General features: G+C 40.0%; 1 protein-coding gene and 1 long non-coding RNA gene across 13 annotated transcripts in view; one reads left to right on the top strand and one right to left on the bottom strand.

Annotated features, from left to right (window-relative positions):
• Positions 1-18,360, bottom strand: part of LOC131201703 (ankyrin repeat domain-containing protein 26-like) — a 168,523-nt gene that overhangs the window by 27,153 nt on the left and 123,010 nt on the right. For 10 of the 12 annotated variants that reach the window (XM_058189806.1, XM_058189802.1, XM_058189808.1 and 7 more), the window contains 2 exons: positions 14,314-14,359; positions 12,179-12,352 (listed from right to left, as the gene is read on the bottom strand). Coding sequence is in view for 11 of the 12 variants with exons in the window: in XM_058189802.1 (XP_058045785.1) it covers positions 12,204-12,352; positions 14,314-14,359 (195 nt within the window). In the remaining variant the exon portion in view is untranslated. Of the gene's footprint in view, positions 1-12,178; positions 12,353-14,313; positions 14,360-17,523; positions 17,582-18,360 lie in introns of those variants that run through there. The other 2 variants (XM_058189803.1, XM_058189807.1) reach the window with 2 other exon arrangements.
• On the top strand, positions 3,108-11,291 carry LOC131201705 (uncharacterized). The gene is made up of 3 exons (XR_009155956.1): positions 3,108-3,280; positions 3,833-3,871; positions 10,821-11,291. It is a non-coding gene; the product is annotated as an uncharacterized LOC131201705 (long non-coding RNA).

Here is an 18,360-nt window from a genome sequence, read left to right as displayed (position 1 = left end):
AAGAATTGGTCTAGCAAATGTTTTATAAGCTCTGGTTAGTAGTGTAGTGTTTCTGGAGAAGAAGCTACGTAATATTAGGTTTACAACTCTTAAAGCCTTTTTTGCGATGTAATTGCAGTGGACTTTGGCACTTAGATCATTGGATATAAAAACTCCAAGGTCTTTAACAGGGTGGGGGTCATCTGTAAGGTAATGTCCGTCGAGTTTGTATTTAGTGTTTGGATTCTTTTTTCCAATGTGTAAGACTGAGCACTTGCTGGTTGAGATTTGGAGTTGCCAAGTTTTTGACCATTCTGACACAAAGTCAAGGTCTTTTTGAAGGGTAGCTGTATTGTTGGTAGTGATAAATACCATCGTCAGCGAAAAGAACACAATTACTTTTAATATGGTCACAGAGATCATTAATTGTATAATATGAAGAGTGTTGGTTCAAGAACACTGCCTTGGGGAATGCCGCTATTGACATGAACAGGATTTGATAGGGCACTGCCTATTTTGACCACTTCTTGTCTGTTTGACAGGAACGCTGTTATCCAATTGTGGAGGGGTCCGGAGATGCCGTAGGATTTTAGTTTTAGGAGAAGTAGCAAATTCCTGAAAGCTTGACATTCAGAAAAATCAACTATCAATAAACACATATAAATAAATCATATTTATAAACCATTTAAAGGTAAAAACAAAAAATCTAGAAAGAAACAAAAAAAGACTACACCACCTCCTCACCAGCAGTCAAGGATCCAGATAAACAAGAATTAACACCTAACAAATAATTAAGTAGAAAGCAATATTCTAATCAAAGAAATACCAAAGAGAAAAACTCACACGCACCCCAAAACTGGCAGGGCAAGCTACTGTATATAAACAGGGAATAAATCTCACACTTACCTGCACTGATGATGTTACCTAGAGTTAGGTAATAAAACATCAAGCAAACAATCAAGCTCAGGGTGCACCAATGACTCCTCAGCAAATTTGAAATACAGGTAATCCTTGATTAAGAACTACAACTGAGCCCCAAGACACTGCAACTGCCATAAATACGTGCCAGTTGCCAAATGACTGAATTTTGATTACGACTGTGGGAATGTTGCAATGATCTAAGAGTGAAAAATAGTGATAAGTCCCTTTTTGCAGTGGAACAGTCACTAAATGAATGCCTGTAAATCGAGGATTACCTGTAAGGCCAATAAAACTTTGGACTGTGGGGACCTTGGTTCTGTCTGAACTTGGTTACTTGCAGATGTTTTCTATTTGGATAATTAAACAAACAAAGCAAGCAAACAACCAAGCTCAGACAGCACCAATGACTCCAAAACAATTGGAAAAAAGCCAACAAAACTCTATGATTCCTTACCTGCAGACATTTCCAAGTTGGGTAATGAAACATCTGCAAGAAAACAATAAAGCTCAGAGAGTACCAAGATCCCCATAGTTCACCCTTGAGCTACAAATATCTTCTTCTATTGAAACTCTATGGAATTAGTTTCTCAATTTCATGTTCCATGTACATTGCTGATATGGAGAAAAGTTCATGCATTTCTGCATTACACACTTTCCAGATAAGCATTTATTTTGGATTATATAGTCTGTATTTCCAGAGTAGTGTGCTGAAATATTGAAAGCCTTTTCAAGTATTTACTGACTATTGCCGATCAAGAAAAAAGACTTCAAGGAGCTCAGTGTTTAGAATGTGGACAACTATAACCAGATCCCAGTGGAACACTTGCAGGATTCAATGCACCCACAGATCTGCCTCTTAACATTCTGCTTTATTTGTCACTTTTATTTTGTGACTGCAGCCTGCCTCTTCATGGCAGCCAAAGCATTCACAATTTATTCTCAAAATTCCATGTCTACTGGCCAAAATTCTGGGTGATCTGACAAATTCCTAATTGGAGTATGGCACCAAGATGCCCCTTGAAACAACATATTTATCTCTTGCATACATTCACAGTACTGTTTTGGACAGTTTTGTAAATCCATCCTGATCAATAAATGAGGAAAGTTTCTTAGCTTCCCGATGTGGCATTCAGATTTCTGAATCATTTCTGCATGATTCCTAATGCAACTTTATGCAGTGGCAAATATTGCTTTAGCCTCTAATACCCGTTTTATTCTGCTGAGCGCTTTTCAGCTTGATGCGGACCGCATTCATGCATCCTTTGTTTGTTGAATGAATCTACTTTCTGCATTTCCACGATAAACTGTAAAATAATGGTCCACGTCTACTGAATATGGTATATCACAAAACGCAATCTGACTTCAAGCTCCCACCCGAGAAAGTTATACTCAAGCAAACTTTATCATGCTGTAAAATGCATCTGGGAATGCAGGTGTGTGTAGAGTTTGCAAGCGAAAATTTTTCCCCCTCTGCATCTTGTAATACACGGGCTTTATTGTATATCTATGTCGGCCAGACTGTGAAGACCTATCATTTCTGATTCTGAAATGCAATTGCAAATAACTTTACGGTCGGCTGATTCAGCGACACCGAACCGTGTCTTCCCACTCAAACAGACCACCAAGCCCTGCAATTGGGAAGAGTGAGCCAAAGCAGGGGTCTCGAACCTTGGTCACTTTAAGTCTGGCGGACTTCAATTCCCAGAATTCCTCAGCAAAGCAAAGCTGCCTGAGGAATTCGGGGAGTTGCAGTCCACAAGTCTTAAAGTTGCCAAGGTTGAAGACCACTGTTCTAACCGATGGAGAAGCCGTCACCAGAGCGCTCGGACTCCCGCAGTCCTATTCCGTCCCGCGTATGATCGCGAGAAAGACCGATAACATCCGGACACCATAGACTTGTCAGATGGCTAAGCATCTCTTAAACTCTAGTCTACACCTTTAACTGGGAAGAAATGCTGCTTCCGGATATCCTTGGCGCCATTTTTAATTAACTGTGTTATACGAACATTCTAAGGCTATCTTTCTTTTCAATTTGAAGAGAGGTGTATAAAATATATAGGTCTGCTAAGCAGACATATTTTTTGTGCGGGGAACCGTAACTTCCGTTAGTAAAAAAATGGAACCGGAAGAGTCCTTTCCTACCGAAGATGTGACTGTTCTACCCTTTTTCTACATATTCAGAATCTACAGAACGCATGCTCTGCAGAACTTGGGCGTCTCTCGCTCGCGCGCGTGCCGTCACTAAAGTCCATGCCACGTGAAACAATTTAGTTTCTCGTTTGTGATCGGGAAACCTCGCGATATCTTATACTGTACGACCGAGCGTAGGATTCAATAGGGATCGTCGCTATGACCTCCGCGTTGGAAAACTACATCAACCGTATCCTTCCTTTGCCACAAACTCTACAAACGTGGTGAAAAATACGCGACTGCTGAAGGGGCGAAGCGGGAATGGGATGAGAAAGTAAAGCGTTGAGGGGGTCCCGTCTAATTTCGCATTTCAGTGTTCGCCATTGTTCCGCGCGCGCATGGGATTGTTCGGCGGCCTGCAATTGGCTGCCAGGTCTGCCATTCTCTTTTCAGAATCGGCTCCGCTTGGATGGTTCGATTCCGTGCGAAGGGGCGGGCTTTGCTGTAGAATGAAAGCGACGCCCTGCTGGGCGGTGCAATCGACTCTGGAGGGTTTCTTGAAAATGGGACTGTAAGAGAGCATACGAAGTATATGCCTATACAGGCATCAAATTTTTGTGAAGAAAAGGGCATAATTGCCGAAGTTTTGGTTTTGAATGGGGAGAGATCCAGCTTCGTAAAGGGCTCTATATGTAGCATTAGCAAGTGTTATTAGTATTCTTTTCATTTGGCAGGAGCATACACACACACACACGTTCACAAACACACACAATTTAAGGTTATTCCTTGACATGAATTTTAGGTAGTTGCTGTGATTACTTCAGATGGTCGAATGATTGTGGTGAGATTTCCTCTTAAACGCATTATTTTCTAAAACGTTTGACTTGTATCAAAAATAGGCTGTTGTGCTATTTTCCTGCCACTAGTGTTAAAATCGCATTCAGGACTTTTTTGCCCATTGTGGAAACAATCGGTGTGATGTCCTTGTGATTACAGCATGGATATCTAGATTTGCAGCATTAACTGGCAATCATTAATTAACCCTAACCCAATTTTTGAGGGAGAAAAGTGTGCAATGAAATAAGTGGATATAATTGATTGGTTATGGTGGCCTAGTGGTTAAGACATTGGGTTTGTCTATCACAGGGGTCAGCAACCTTAAACACTCAGAGCCTCTTGGACCCGTTTCCCACAGAAAACAAAACTGGGAGCCACAAAACCTGGGTGGGCGTGGAACAACTCAATGTCACTCCCTCCCACCCAGTCACATGACCCCACAGCCACGCCTCCCCAGGTTTTGTGACTCCATGTTTTCTATGGGAAATAGGTAACTCCAGTGGTGAAATCCAATTTTTTTTTACTACGGGTTCTGTGGGCATGGTTTGGTGGGTGTGGCGTGGCTTGGTGGGCGTCACAGGGGAAGGATATTGCAAAATCTCCATTCGCACCAACTCTGGGGTCAGCCAGAGGTGGCATTTACCGGTTCTCCGAACTACTCAAAATTTCTGCTGCCGGTTCTCCAGAACCTGTCAGAACCTGCTAGATTTCACCCGTGGGTAATTCCCTCTCTGTCTCTCTCCCTCCCCTCTCTCTTTCATCTCTTTCTTTTTCTCTATCTCCTTCTCCCTCCCTCCCTCTTATCTTTCTCTTTCTCTCATCTGTCTTTTTCTACCTCCCTATCACCCTCTCATCCCTCTCTCATTTTTTTCTCTCTGTCTCTTTCTCTCCCCCACCCCCCCACCCCCATCTGTGTGTGTGTGTGTCTCGCTCTCTCTCACTCCCTACCTCTGTCTCTTCTCACTCTCGGAAAGCCCTGCAGCCCTGCGTGCTCTCTTTGGGGCTTTTCGCCAGCTGTTTTTTTTTTTTCCTTTTGGAAACCCAAGCTGATGGAGCAATGGGTGCAACCTGCAGAAGAGACTTCCTTCCTCCTCCCCCTCCTCCTCTTTCACCCCTAACCGGCTGTGGCGGGGCTGGGAAGGTGCGCACGAGAGAAGGGGGGAGGGAAGCCTCCGCCACACGTTGTGCTCATTGCTCCGCCAGCCCGGCTTTCCAAAAGGAAGAAAAAAAAACCAGCTGGTTAAAAGCCCCAAAAAGAGCACACAGGGCTAAAGCAAACAGAAATATAGCTCTTTCTGAAAGAGCTGAGATCGGGGAAGACACAGAAAACAGAAAGCGGGCAGTCAAGGGAGCGCTTCACCATGCCACCCCCTTCTTTCTCTTGGCCCTGGACAAGGAAGGTGGAAGGCCAGGCTTGGGGGATAGCCCCCAGCTCTCAAGATCCGTCCCCGCTTTTCTCTCCCAGCAGCCTTTGATGGTGGCAACAGCAAATGTACCAGGTGGAATGCTGTTGCCGCGCAAAGGCAAGTGCAGGGGTGCTTTGCTCCTGCACTAAGGGTCCGACCATGCCACTGCTGTGACAGGGTGACGGGGAGCCGAGGCAGAGGGCCCAAAGAGTCACATACGGCCCTGGAGCTGCAGGTTGCCGACCCCTGGTCTATCAGAAAGTTGGCAGCTTGAGATCCAAGTACTGGGTGATGCTGTGAGCTCCTGTTCTTGCTCCAGGTCCTGCCAACCTAGCAGTTTGAAAGCATGGAAATGCAGGTAGGTGAATAGGTACCATTTCAGAAGGAAGGTAACAGCATTCCATGTGCCTCTCTGTATAGTCATGCTGGCCACATGATCATGGAAGTGTCTTCAGACAATGCTGGCTCCTTAGCTAGGAAATGAGATGAGCACTACCCCCTAGATCACACTTGACTGGAAAGGAGAAATCTTTACCTTTATAATTGATTGATTTATAAAAACTCACTGGTAAGCAAAACAAAAACAAAAACAAAAACAAACAAACAAACCAACCAACCCCAAAAACTCCTAACAGTCCTGACCTGGTTTGATGTAATTTATTGTTATCCATCTCATTTAAATATGAATTGCTCTTCAGATTTTTAAAGGTTAAAAAAATAATTGTAATAAATATGCTTTACAAATGAAAATTTGATAGATTGCATTTATGTATTTCAGGGCACTCTCAAGGGCTTTGTTTGATCAGACAATTTGATTTTGGATGAGAGCCATGAAAGAGTATTCAGTTCTTCACAAAGAGTGGAACAAGTAGTATTAGGATTATACATTGTGAGAGGAGATAATGTGTAAATTTTATCATTTTGAAGTTAATGTAATCCCAGCTGCACTTAGGGTATGAAATCACCTGTTATTTAAGAGCCTCTCTGGAAACCAGGTTATTAGTATCCCTTTAAGCTGTGATTCTTAAAAGTTTTTTCCCCATCACACCTCCCTTTAGTATAATTTTAAGGTACACACCTCCCATAAAAATCCAAATCAAACAAATAATTAAAACAACACAGTACAATGAAAGTTTGGGAAAGGTGGATGTATTGTAGCATTAAAAGGCTTTCACACCTCCCCTGGACTTTGTCTACACCTCTCCAAGAGTGAGTGATACCTCAGAGTTTGGAAAGCCTGCTTTAAATTTACTTTCCTTTGCCCCTTCCAACCACTTGCATACTAATATTTATATAGAATTCCTTTATAATCCAACCATATGCTTTCTTTATTCCTCTGTTCATTAATATCACCTCTTGTCTAACATTCATAACCAGATTTATTTCTTAAGCAGCCAAGTCATGCCAAAGTTTGATATTCCCTCTGAAACTTCTGATTGTTTTCTTGAACTTACTTTTCTATACATGTATATCACTGCAATCTAAGAGAAAAAATAATTGCTCATTTTCTTTTTTAGTCATTTTTGCACAAAATATTTTTCTGTATTGTTGGTGCAAGTTAGTGCCTTCAAGGGTTTTTTTATGTGATAATTATTTTAGTACAATGCACATGGGCTTGATATTATATTCCTTTTTTGTAGAATTTCATTACCGTATATACTCGAGTATAAGCCGATCCGAATATAAGCCGAGGTACCTAATTTTACCACAAAAACTGGGAAAAACTATTGACTCGAGTATAAGCCGAGGGTGGGAAATGAGGCAGCTACTGGTCAATGTAAAAAATAAAGATAGAGCCAAGTAAAATAACATGAATATTTATTTGAACGAAAAACAATAAAAGTGCAAAAGGGGGTCCCCAAAAAGAATATGGTATCAAAAATACAGTATCTTTAAAAGTAACAGCAACCAAGCTAACGAGAGCTAAAATCCCTCAAAACTGGAGTTCTCCTCCTCATCATCTGTTTGTCCAAACAGAGCTTCAGCTACTTCAGCTTCTGTGATGTTATCCGCATATACGTTGTCGTCATCACTGAGTTCACAGTCGTCATCATCACTGCTGTCACTCTCATACAATGCGCTGTCTTCACTGCCATCCATAGCATTACTAATGCCACATTTCTTGAAGGCACGTTGCACCATGTCCTCTGGAATATCTTCCCATGCATCACGAACCCACTGTGCTATTAGTTCTATGTCTGGCTTTCTCAGATTTCCAACTTTTGTCAGACGAGCTTGACCAGATGTCATCCATTCATGCCACATCCTTCGCACATGGTCCTTGAAAGGTTTATTTAAACTGACATCTAGGGGCTGCAATACAGATGTAAGCCCACCTGGAATAACGGCCAAAGTGACTTGAGATGACTTTGCCAATTTTTATGTCATCAGATGTGTGGGCTCTGAACATATCCCAAACTAACAGTGATCTTCTAGTCCAGTCCCCACTCCTCAAGCAAGAGATCCTATACTGTTTCAGACAAAGGATTGTCCAGTCTGTTCTTTAAAAACCCTCCAGGAATGAAGTGTCCAATAAGGTTCAAATTGCAAGTACCGGTAGTCCTCAATTTAAGACTGCAATTGAGCCCAAAACATTGTTTTGTTATTTTTCCCTAACTGTATGTATCCCCTGCCCCCATTTTACGTCAGGCTGCCATCAAAGCACGGCTGAATATTATTATTATTATTATTATTATTATTATTATTATTATTATTATTATTATTATCATTATCATTATCATCATCATCATCATCATATTATTATTATTATTATCATTATCATTATTATCATTATTATCATCATCATTATTATTATTATTATTATTATCATTATCATTATTATCATTATCATCATCATCATTATTATTATTATTATCATTATCATTATTATCATTATCATCATCATTATTATTATTATTATTATTATCATTATCATTATTATCATTATCATCATCATTATTATTATTATTATTATTATTATTATCATTATTATTATTATTATTATATGATGATGATGATTTTTTTGCATTGGACAGAGCGAGCTTCAGTTTACCAAACTTTGTATCTTTTAATGAAACGTGTTAGTCTGGAAGGGACTGTTTGAACTCACAAAACACTTGCAACTTTTAGTTCCGTGCTGAGGATTTTTGGAAAGCAGCCCAGCAATATTTATTTATTGCTCGGACTGCTCTTATTTTCACTCCCCCTTTTTTCTTTTCCTTCCTCCTCCTCCTTCTCTGCCTCTCTTTCGTCCCCCACCTCCCGGGATCCTTGCGGGTCGAAGGTTCTGCCCTGCCTTACACCAGCCGCCCACCTATGCCAAGGTCTCCCTGGCTCTTTCGCCTCTGTAAGCAGCGGCTCGGCAGCGCCGCCCCTCCCTCCATGGAGCGGCTCCTTCCCCAGCACTGAAGGCATCCTTAGGAATACCCCTCCACCTCCAGGAAAATAAAAAGAGGCAGAGAAGGTAAATCGCCCGCCCCGTTCGGAAAGGAAGGGGAGAGGACTCCAATGGAAGAAGAGAGAGGAGAATTACCAATAACAAACACAAAGCGCTGGGTTAGAGGTGCCTTGTCATGTACAAGGAGATCAGAGAGGGCAACCACGAAACAATAATCAGACTCAAACGGGCTGCTTATTTGCCATTTGCTCTGGGTAGAACGGGTTTTTTTTTTAAAAAAAAATTGGTTTGGAGAAGGAAAGCTAATTTGCTGATCTGCGCGAGGGTCGGTTTCTTTTGCCTCCCTTCTTCTTCCTCCTCCTTCTTCCCACCCTAGCTTGCAATGCCCCCATCTCTCCTCCTCCTCCTCCTCCTGCCTCTCGGGGAGAAATTGTTTGTTCTTGCCGTATTTCTCCGCTTTCCAAGAGGCTTTTCTTTTTCACCTCTTTCTCCCCACCTCCCCAATTTCCATAGGGGGAAAAAAAAAACCTGGGGAAAACTTGGCAAAAAATAAAATAAAATAAAAAGTACTGAGTGCAAATGTTTTTTTTTTATACTGTAGTTGGAGTTTTCACGCTTTCTTTCACATTCAAGGCAGCATTCTCCCCCCATCCCTCGCTGCTTTTCCAAAACATGCTTTGAAACCTTTGCATTTTATTGGGATGTATTCGTGACAAACGCCCCCTCCGCCCCCTCCGAGGGCGAGAGGAGGACGAGTAAGAGGAGGGCGCGAGTGACAAACAAATAAAGAGAGTTCTTCTCGCCTTGGCGTTGACACACTCGCCGCCCTCTCCGAAAGCCGAAATTGAGTGCGGCGGCAGTGGGGTGGGTGGGTGGGTGGGGAGGCCGCCGTGAAGTGCCGGCTGGGGAGCCCGGATTGAAGTGCCGGCATGCTTTGCCAGCTCGGCCGGCTCGTTTTGGGCGGCGGCTGGCCTCGCGCTTCGCCGCTTGATGGCGGCGGCGGTGGTCGGCGGAGGCGTTGACACGCTCTCACTCGTCCTCCTCTTGCCAGCGGTGGGGGCGGGCGTTGTCACCCTCGCCTCCTCTCCGGCGAAATTGAGTGCGGCGGCGGGGGAGGCCGCCGTGAAGTGCCGGCTGGGGCCAGGAGCCAATCCCGGCCCCCAGCCGGCACTTCACGGCGGCCTCCCACCCCCACTGCCGCCGCACTCAATTTCGCTTTCGGAGAGGAGGCGAGTGACAACGCCAAGCGAAGAACTCTCTTTATTTGTTTGTCACCGCCGGAGGGGCGTTATCACCGCCTCCTTGCCGAAATTGAGTGCGGCGGAGTGCCGGCTGGGGAGCCCGGATTGGCTCGGCCCCCAGCCGGCACTTCACGGCGGCCTCCCACCCACCCACCCCCACTGCCGCCGCACTCAATTTCGCTTTCGAGAGGAGGCGAGGGTGACAACGCCTCCGCCTCCGAGGGCGAGAGTGACAAACAAATAAAGAGAGTTCTTCTCGCCTTGGCGTTGACACACTCGCCGCCCTCTCCGAAATTGAGTGCGGCGGCAGTGGGGTGGGTGGGTGGGGAGGCCGCCGTGAAGTGCCGGCTGGGGCCCCAGCCGGCACTTCACGGCGGCCTCCCACCCACCCACCCCCACTGCCGCCGCACTCAATTTCGGCTGGAGAGGAGGCGAGGGTGACAACGCCTCCGCCCCACCGCGGGCAAGAGGAGGACGAGTGAGAGGGGCGAAATGTCAACGCCCCTCCGCCCGCCCTCCGCCGACCACCGCCGCCGCCATCAAAAGCGGCAGAAGAAAACGCCGGAGGCCAGCCGCCGCCAAAACGAGCCGGCCGAGCTGGCAAAGCATGCCGGCAGCATTTGCTCGCCCTGCCGCCCAGCTGTTCCCGAGGGCAAAAAACCCTCTCCCTGGGTCGGCTCTGCAAGGGTAGACTCGAGTATAAGCCGAGGGGGCGTTTTTCAGCACAAAAAACGTGCCGAAAAACTCGGCTTATACTCGAGTATATACGGTAATACTTTTCAGTTTGCTGCAAAGTATGAAAATAATATTAACTAAAAGTAACTATTTTTGTAATAGAATGGCATGCAGGTTCTGTTGGTATTTAATTTAAAATATATGTAATTAGAGCAATCAAATTTTCTTTTTCAGAGCTGTAATTGGAGAAATAGATGAAGAAACAGATTCAGCCCTTGACTTGGGAAATATTCGAGCAGAACCTTTGAACTCAGTTGTACATTGAAAGACAAAAGAATAAGGACTGCTTTACATAATTATTTATATAATAGCATGACTCCTTTTTAAAATTTGCATAATTTGGATCATTTATATTTATTTTTTACTGTTATAGTTTTATGTAAATTAAAGTATACATTTTACTACTGACTCATGTATTTAGAACTCCAACATAGCAATCCGAAAAAGCAACTTTAAAACTGTTACCTAGAAGTGTTATAGCTTAGAACATAAGGAAATGAAAATTCTAAACTGCTGATACAAAAGGAATATTTTGCTGGGAAAAACGTTCAGGAAAAGCAATGATTTTAAAATTTTATTAAATAAATCATATTAACTACAAGTGTACTTAATAAATAATAAAAATATTTTTAATTTCTTAAAAAACGACTGGGCGGTTTTGGCCATTGTAATTTATTATGCCATTTTAAATGATTGAATGTATTCATGTTAGTGAGGATGATTTGCAACATTACGAATGAAACTTCCCTTTCCATCCCAACCTATAGTTCAGTGTGCAAGATCCTTCTAATCTTCCAGCTGTGATTAGGAGACAGAATTCCACTACCAGCTTTCATTCTTCTAATGAATGGAGCCGCTAAAAGTTGTGATACATCTTAGGGCGCGCGCGCGCGCGCGTGTGTGTGTGTGTGTGTAAGCTTCCTATGTGTTAACATTCAAAATTAATGGAATTTCCAGAAATTGTAAACTTAGGACACACTGTATCACTTGAGCATATTCTATCTCAGTGGCACCAGATACCTTACAGCACCACCCTTGAAACACCCTTGAACCATTAGTTCAAGATATAGAAAATACTTCATAGTCTTGTGGTCCCTGTTTTGTTCTCTGGAACACCCCCATATTTTTTCTTTAGTAAATTCATACTAGCCTATGACTTATAAAACTGTGTTTGTTAAGTTTGTTGTTATATGTATATTAAAAAAGTCCTTCCTAGATCTGCTCTTACACTATTAATTGATTTGCACATTGTCAGGTAGATTGGTATGTTTTTCTGATACATTTACTTTATGCCTTCAAATGCATTCCATATACATGATATTTGTACTTCTGTTATTAATCACTTTAATATAGGTTCAGCGTTAGACATCCCATACTAATAATATGCTATTCCAGCAGTAGTGCCAAGAGACATCTGATCTGTATTTTTAAGTAATGCTGAAAATGCACTGATGATTTGATTATAATAAACCTCAAGCATTTTCTCTACATACATATAACTACAAACTTAACAAAAGTTAAGTAATCAAGTCTTACCTACAAGTTTGCAGACTTTATTCAAATCAAAAAATTTTTCTTTAAAACATCTTGATACTGTTGTCTTGCTTTGGAAACTTGATCTTGGTCTGTATTTGATTTTTTTGAAGAGCCATCAACTGATCCTACAGGGGAGACTCTAACAGATCCGGCATCAAGTTCAGCTTTAGCTGAAAAACAAGAGTATTTTTTATATGTTTCATATAGCTGGTGTAGTGACAATGGTATAAAAATGCCAATTTTGTCGGATATTATAAGCATTATTTTTAACTTTATTTTGCTATGGAAGAAAAAAACAACTTTCTAGCCATAGTGTATACCTTTGCAAACTTTATACACATTTTAGAAAGAAGGATAACAGTCTTGCCCTAAATTATCAATGTCTTCTATGCAGAATAAATCATACTGGAACAGTCAATGGGAATGCTTTATATATAGCAGAAATCAGGCTACAAAGTGCAATAAACCCAATAATACAGGCTTTCTGGAATGCTTTTAATTGAGACATTCCAATTGAAGAGAATACATGTAGCTCAGGATTGAATTGTGGAATTCTTGGTGCTCTGAGCTTGCTTGTTTACTTGCAGGCATTTAATTACCCAACTAGGTAACAGCATCAGTGCTAGTGAGTGATTTGCTATATTTATATACAGGGAGCTATATGTACAGTATGTGTGTGCGCATGTGCAAGTGCACACACTAAACAAAGCTCCACACTTAATAGCAGTGAATAATTAAATGTCTACAAGCAAACGACCAAGATCAGAGAACAATGGAGAATTTTCTGCAGTCTAAAAATTGGCATGGTTATTTGATGCACTAAAATTTACATGTCTTGTAGGAATGTTAAAGTATCATTTTCACATTTTTGGTTTAATTTTATCTATATGTTATTTTTTCTATTTCATTTGGATAATCCAAAATGAAACATGCATATACACTGCTTTTGAAAAAACTTTCCAATGTGCAATAAAGTACGTGAATAATATAAGCAACTTGTAAGTTGGCTTCAAATTCCATCTCAAAATTGAGTTTGTACGACTTACTTTATTAAAGCAATTCATCCATTATAAATTGGCATACTATGATGTTTAAAATCAATGGAATATGTAACACCTCACTTAAAATTCTATTAATCTCAGTGGAGCTAAGTTTACCTTTTATCTATTGGATACATAGCTAGTTCTGAGTGTTTGAGGCTCTAAAATGGCTGTCAAACTCAAGGTCACCAGGTCAGATCTGGCCCATGGGGTGCTTAGATCTGGCCCATGGCCAGCCTGAAAATAGCAAAGAACCAGCCCATTGTGCCTCTGCTAGTGAAAATGGGCTGCAGGGGGCCCTGCACAACCTGTTTTCAGCCTAGACGGCTTCCTGCAGCACCCTGCCAGCCAAAACAGGGCCCGGGGGGGGGGGCTGCGGGCGACTCTTGCTCAGCCTGTTTTGGCCGATTGGGTGTTGCAGGAGGCCTCCCAGGCCAAAAAATGGGGCACATGGGGCTGCCCGTGGCCCCCCTGCACCCTGGTTTGGCTGGCAGGATGCTGCAAGGAGGCATCTGTTCCGTCTCTTCCCCTACCCTCCCCCAGCTGGCCCACGGAGGACAACTACAATGCTGATCTGGCCCTCCAAGAAATCCAGTTTGATACCCCTGTTCTAAAACAATTGCTTATAATATTTTTATGATCTAATAGTGTATCTAAAATATTAGAAACTTCCTTTTTCCTTATTTATATTACTTTGTATATTATACATTAGAACTATATTTCTATCATGTAGATTAGTTTATTTGTCAGCAGGTAATAATGGGTTTTATATTGGGTTCTAAAAATAAGTTGCTAAAGGTTTTACTGTGGCCACATTTAGGTTCTAAAATGGATGTCAAACTTGCGTTGTCATGGCATTGTCATGTGACATATTGGGACTTTTTCCCCCTTCGCTAAACTGGGCGGGGCAGAGCCAGCATCCGGCCCACAGGCCATGAATTTCACACCCCTGTTCTAAAATGTAAACGATGAGGCGAGTGTCTCAAAATTTCAGTATTGGTATCATTTTCTTGGTGGCGGCTGGGTGGGGGTGGGAAAACAGCAAACAGCAGAACAAGTTTCAGATTGTCAGCATATAATTTGCTATTTACCTTGGTCCAGTTCTTTTGTGATACTTTTTTCTAATTCCATCTGCATCTGAAATTATATTTAGATTACGCTTGAAATATTATTAAATATAAAATACAAATATATAAACACAGTATCACTTAATAAGATATTTTAGCAAATTTTACATAGGTTACTTTCTTAGCTTGTTAAAAAATATATCCCAGCTTTCAATTAGCATTGATCAAAACTTTACATCATGAATTAGCATTAATGGATCAACACTTGCTGATAATATAATATCCAATCAATGGTAGACTTCACAGGTAACTTAAAATGCAAAATCAAAATGTTTTGACTAAAGAACAAATCTGTCTGCATGTGTGAATATACATGTATGTACACATATGTAATCATAGGTAACTAAGAAGTGCAAACAGGCAATTTAAAAAATTATGTAAACTACGTATTTTTTACAGGTACAGCTTCAACATTGATTGTGATTACAATTTATATGTACAATCTGCACTACAAATACACCTATGTATTTTTCTTCTTTGTATGCTTTGTTATTTAGTGTTATATACTAAATTGCATTAGGAAAAAGAGAAACAATCAATCTACACAGAAGTCTGTGTTAGTTTCTGGCAGCACTTTTCGTGCATTGATCACTTCATGTGATTTGTCAGGATGAGGGAAATCTAGTTTCAGAATAATTTCAATCATCTTAGAAACACTGGCAAATATCCTGTAGAGAATAACTAAAGAACCAGTGGAACCACGGAGCTAAACAGAAAGGGGTAAAACTTACTAGGCTTTGGAGTTCACTTTATTTTCACAATGTGGATTAGTTATTTTTCCATTAGCTCACATAACATTGCACAAAGTAAAGTACTTCATGGAGCTGCAGATTTTGCACCTGGTTGCACATTTAGGTATCCCAAAGTCATCTGAATAGCAACTCATCTTTCTGGCCTATGTGGGGACTGAACAACCTTAGCACCAGAGCTTCAAAGGAATATCTTGTTTTTAAATGAGTCAATGTGGAATCGACTACAATATATTCCTACTGTTGGCTGAAATCGAGGGAAGATTTTCAGGTACTTAAAAATATAAACTGCAGCCTAAGCTAGACAAGAGAAGGCAAATTAACTAATAGGAATTTGATATATTGGATGTTCTTTGAAAACTTACAACTTGGGTCCAAGATTACTCACAGAATCTTAAAAACTAAGAATGCACTTGCACAGCTAAGATTACTGTGCCAGACATATCATTCTGAAGATGCCTGATCGGTCATGATGAAACATGCCATAATTATATCTTATGTGGTCTTATTATGATATGCACTATCTAATAAGTAAGAATACTGATTATGACTTAATAAAAGTGTGTTCAGACAAAGCTAAAGCTATATTCTCCTGCATTTGAATTTACCCAAATATTAAAAACACTTCTGTCTTGGCAGCATTACCAATTATTTGGTTAATGAGAAATTTTGGAATACCAAGGTATCTTGCCCCTTGTTTTATTTCTGTCAATAGACAAATATATTTTTATTTAGGCAAATATTCTGTATTTAGAGAGCCAGTTTGATGTAGTGCTTAAGGCATCAGGCTGGAACCTGAGAGACTGAGTTCTAGTCCCAACTGAGACACAAAGCCAGCTCAGTCACTATAGGCCTCTCTCTCAGCCTTAAGGAGGAGGAAATGGTAAATCACTTCTGAAAACTTGCCAAAAAGCCTGCAGGGACCAGTCCAGGTAGTTGCCAGGAGTCAACACTGATTCAAAGGCACAATTTTATCTATTTATCAATATAGATATTCTAGATTTAAGCTGCTTTGTCTACTATGATGGGTTTTAATTAGGCGCTAAGTTTTATTGATTTTATTTTATTATCAATAGTTGTTAACCACAATGATAGACAATCTATAACTCCAATAAATAATTTTCCTGGCTTTTTTCCAATTTATAATTTTGTTTATTTTTATTTATTTGTATCCCACCTTTATTATTTTGACAAATAACTCCAGGTGGCAAACTTCCAGCACACCTTCTCAGAAAGACTGTCCAGAAAGAGAAAGGAACCAAAATTTGCAATCTAACTTAATGCTACCTATAATTCTGCTTCAGTTCTTAATAAATTTAGCTGCTCAGTCCTGTTTATTCAGTCATCATGCTTATCTTCTGAAATATATCTATAAATAAAAAGGAACTTTACAAATAATAATAATTTATTACATTTATATGCTGCCCAACTCTCAGAAACTTTTAAGTGTTTAGAAAGTAAAAAATATTTATGGCCCTTTGTAGTTGTTTGTATGAGAACAGGGAGAACAGAACATAGCAGAGGAAGTATAGCAGAGATGTTACATATCTTTTAAAATCTTTCTTAGAATTTTGATTTTGAGTCATTGCTTTCTGCTAATTTTTTAAAAATGTTTATCTAGAATGAAAATAAATTTAGAAAGTTGTAAATCTGGGAAAATTTTTATCTGAGCTTCAAGGGAGATAAAAGAGTAACTGCTTTCCCTTTAGATCAAGAGTCTCAAACTCATGTTGTCACATTGTCATCACGTAGTACGACTTTTTCCCCCTTTGCTAAAATGGGGGTGGGCGTGGCTAGCCCATGATGCATCTGGGCTACAGGCCACGAGTTTGACACTCCTGCTGTAGATGGTCATGATTAAAATAAAAACCCTTTTAGCTGCTGAGTCAAGAGACAAAGTCAAAAGTAATTTAATTGCTCTAAAATTCTTGAATATGTGTGGCATAGAAAACTGAACTATGCAAACAGCTGAAAGTCCAAGAAAGTTGAAGATGTCTGTGATATTTCTATAACAGATACGTTTCACTAAAATAACTTTAGTTTTGGTAAATTTGCATAGGAAACTAGCCATGAAAATTAATCAGGAACGTAGTTCTATGGATCTCAATATTACAGCCATATTCTCAAATCATATTGATTTGCAATTTAGATTACTGTGGAACTATGAATAAGGAAATTCCTAATTAGAAAGTTAATATTGAATTACTAAAATGACTGTAATTTTCAATTACTCTAAATATAGCAAAACACATTAAATACATTATATAAATATGTTGTAATGGATTATTTATAATTATTTTACTCATATCTGTAACTTTCACTGTTATTTTCTTACAGTGTAATGTGCAGTATTTAATCAGACACAGAACAATATAATAGCTCAGCACAAGAAATTACATGGTATTCAGCAATACTGACTACACACCTTGTTAAGTCTCTGGTTGCAGAGAAGAGAAGGGAGAATTAGATTTTTGATCAAGGAGCTGAAGAAGTAAAGAGCAAGCCATAAGTGTATGGTTTTTGATGACAAAAATGAAAGTGACTAATCTACAAAGGAGTATCAGAAAAGAGAACCGTTGTCTAATATGCGAAAAGAAATGGTAAACTACTTTGGAGGAGCTAATCATGCATACTTAATTAAGTCCAAGTCCAATGTGACTTATTTCTAAATAAACATGTACAGTATATGATCTGTCTGCTCTACCTAGAAAGCTGACTTTACAAGACATTATTCATACCGGTCCTAATTAAAAGTAATAAGATATGTTAATCAAGATCATTGTTAACTATTTCAAACTTCAATGAGATTAAAACATGGCTAACGTCTTCTAGATTCTAGCTAGAATTTCTACCTAGAAATATGCAACAATAAACTTTAAAACTCTAAATATTTTATTATCTTTCAAACACCAACAGTTCAGCAATAATTTGCTATAAGTTGATACAAGATTAAAGAGTTATGGAAAGAGGAAAAAACCAAAACTTTTTCTAAAATTATTACTTAAATGGTATAAAAAGCAAAAGAACTTATATAAGTAACACATAGTTTGCAATCTATTAATAAGTTTTTCATTATTTATGATCTGCATTCTGATAAAAATGTTATGGATAAACCAGGAAATGAAACCTATAAGGAAATTGGAAATTTAATTTAGCATATAATCCTAAAGGTTCATATATAAATGTAAATTAAAATAAATTAATCTAAAGTCTGCACCTCAATGTACTTAATGTACATGCATACGGATTTATGAAAGAAATT

The sequence above is a fragment of the Ahaetulla prasina genome, chromosome 7 (genome assembly GCF_028640845.1).
Source record: "Ahaetulla prasina isolate Xishuangbanna chromosome 7, ASM2864084v1, whole genome shotgun sequence".
Taxonomy (NCBI): Eukaryota; Metazoa; Chordata; class Lepidosauria; order Squamata; family Colubridae; genus Ahaetulla; species Ahaetulla prasina.
Note: the sequence above shows the minus strand (reverse complement) of the source record. Positions and strands in the feature narration are given on the sequence as shown.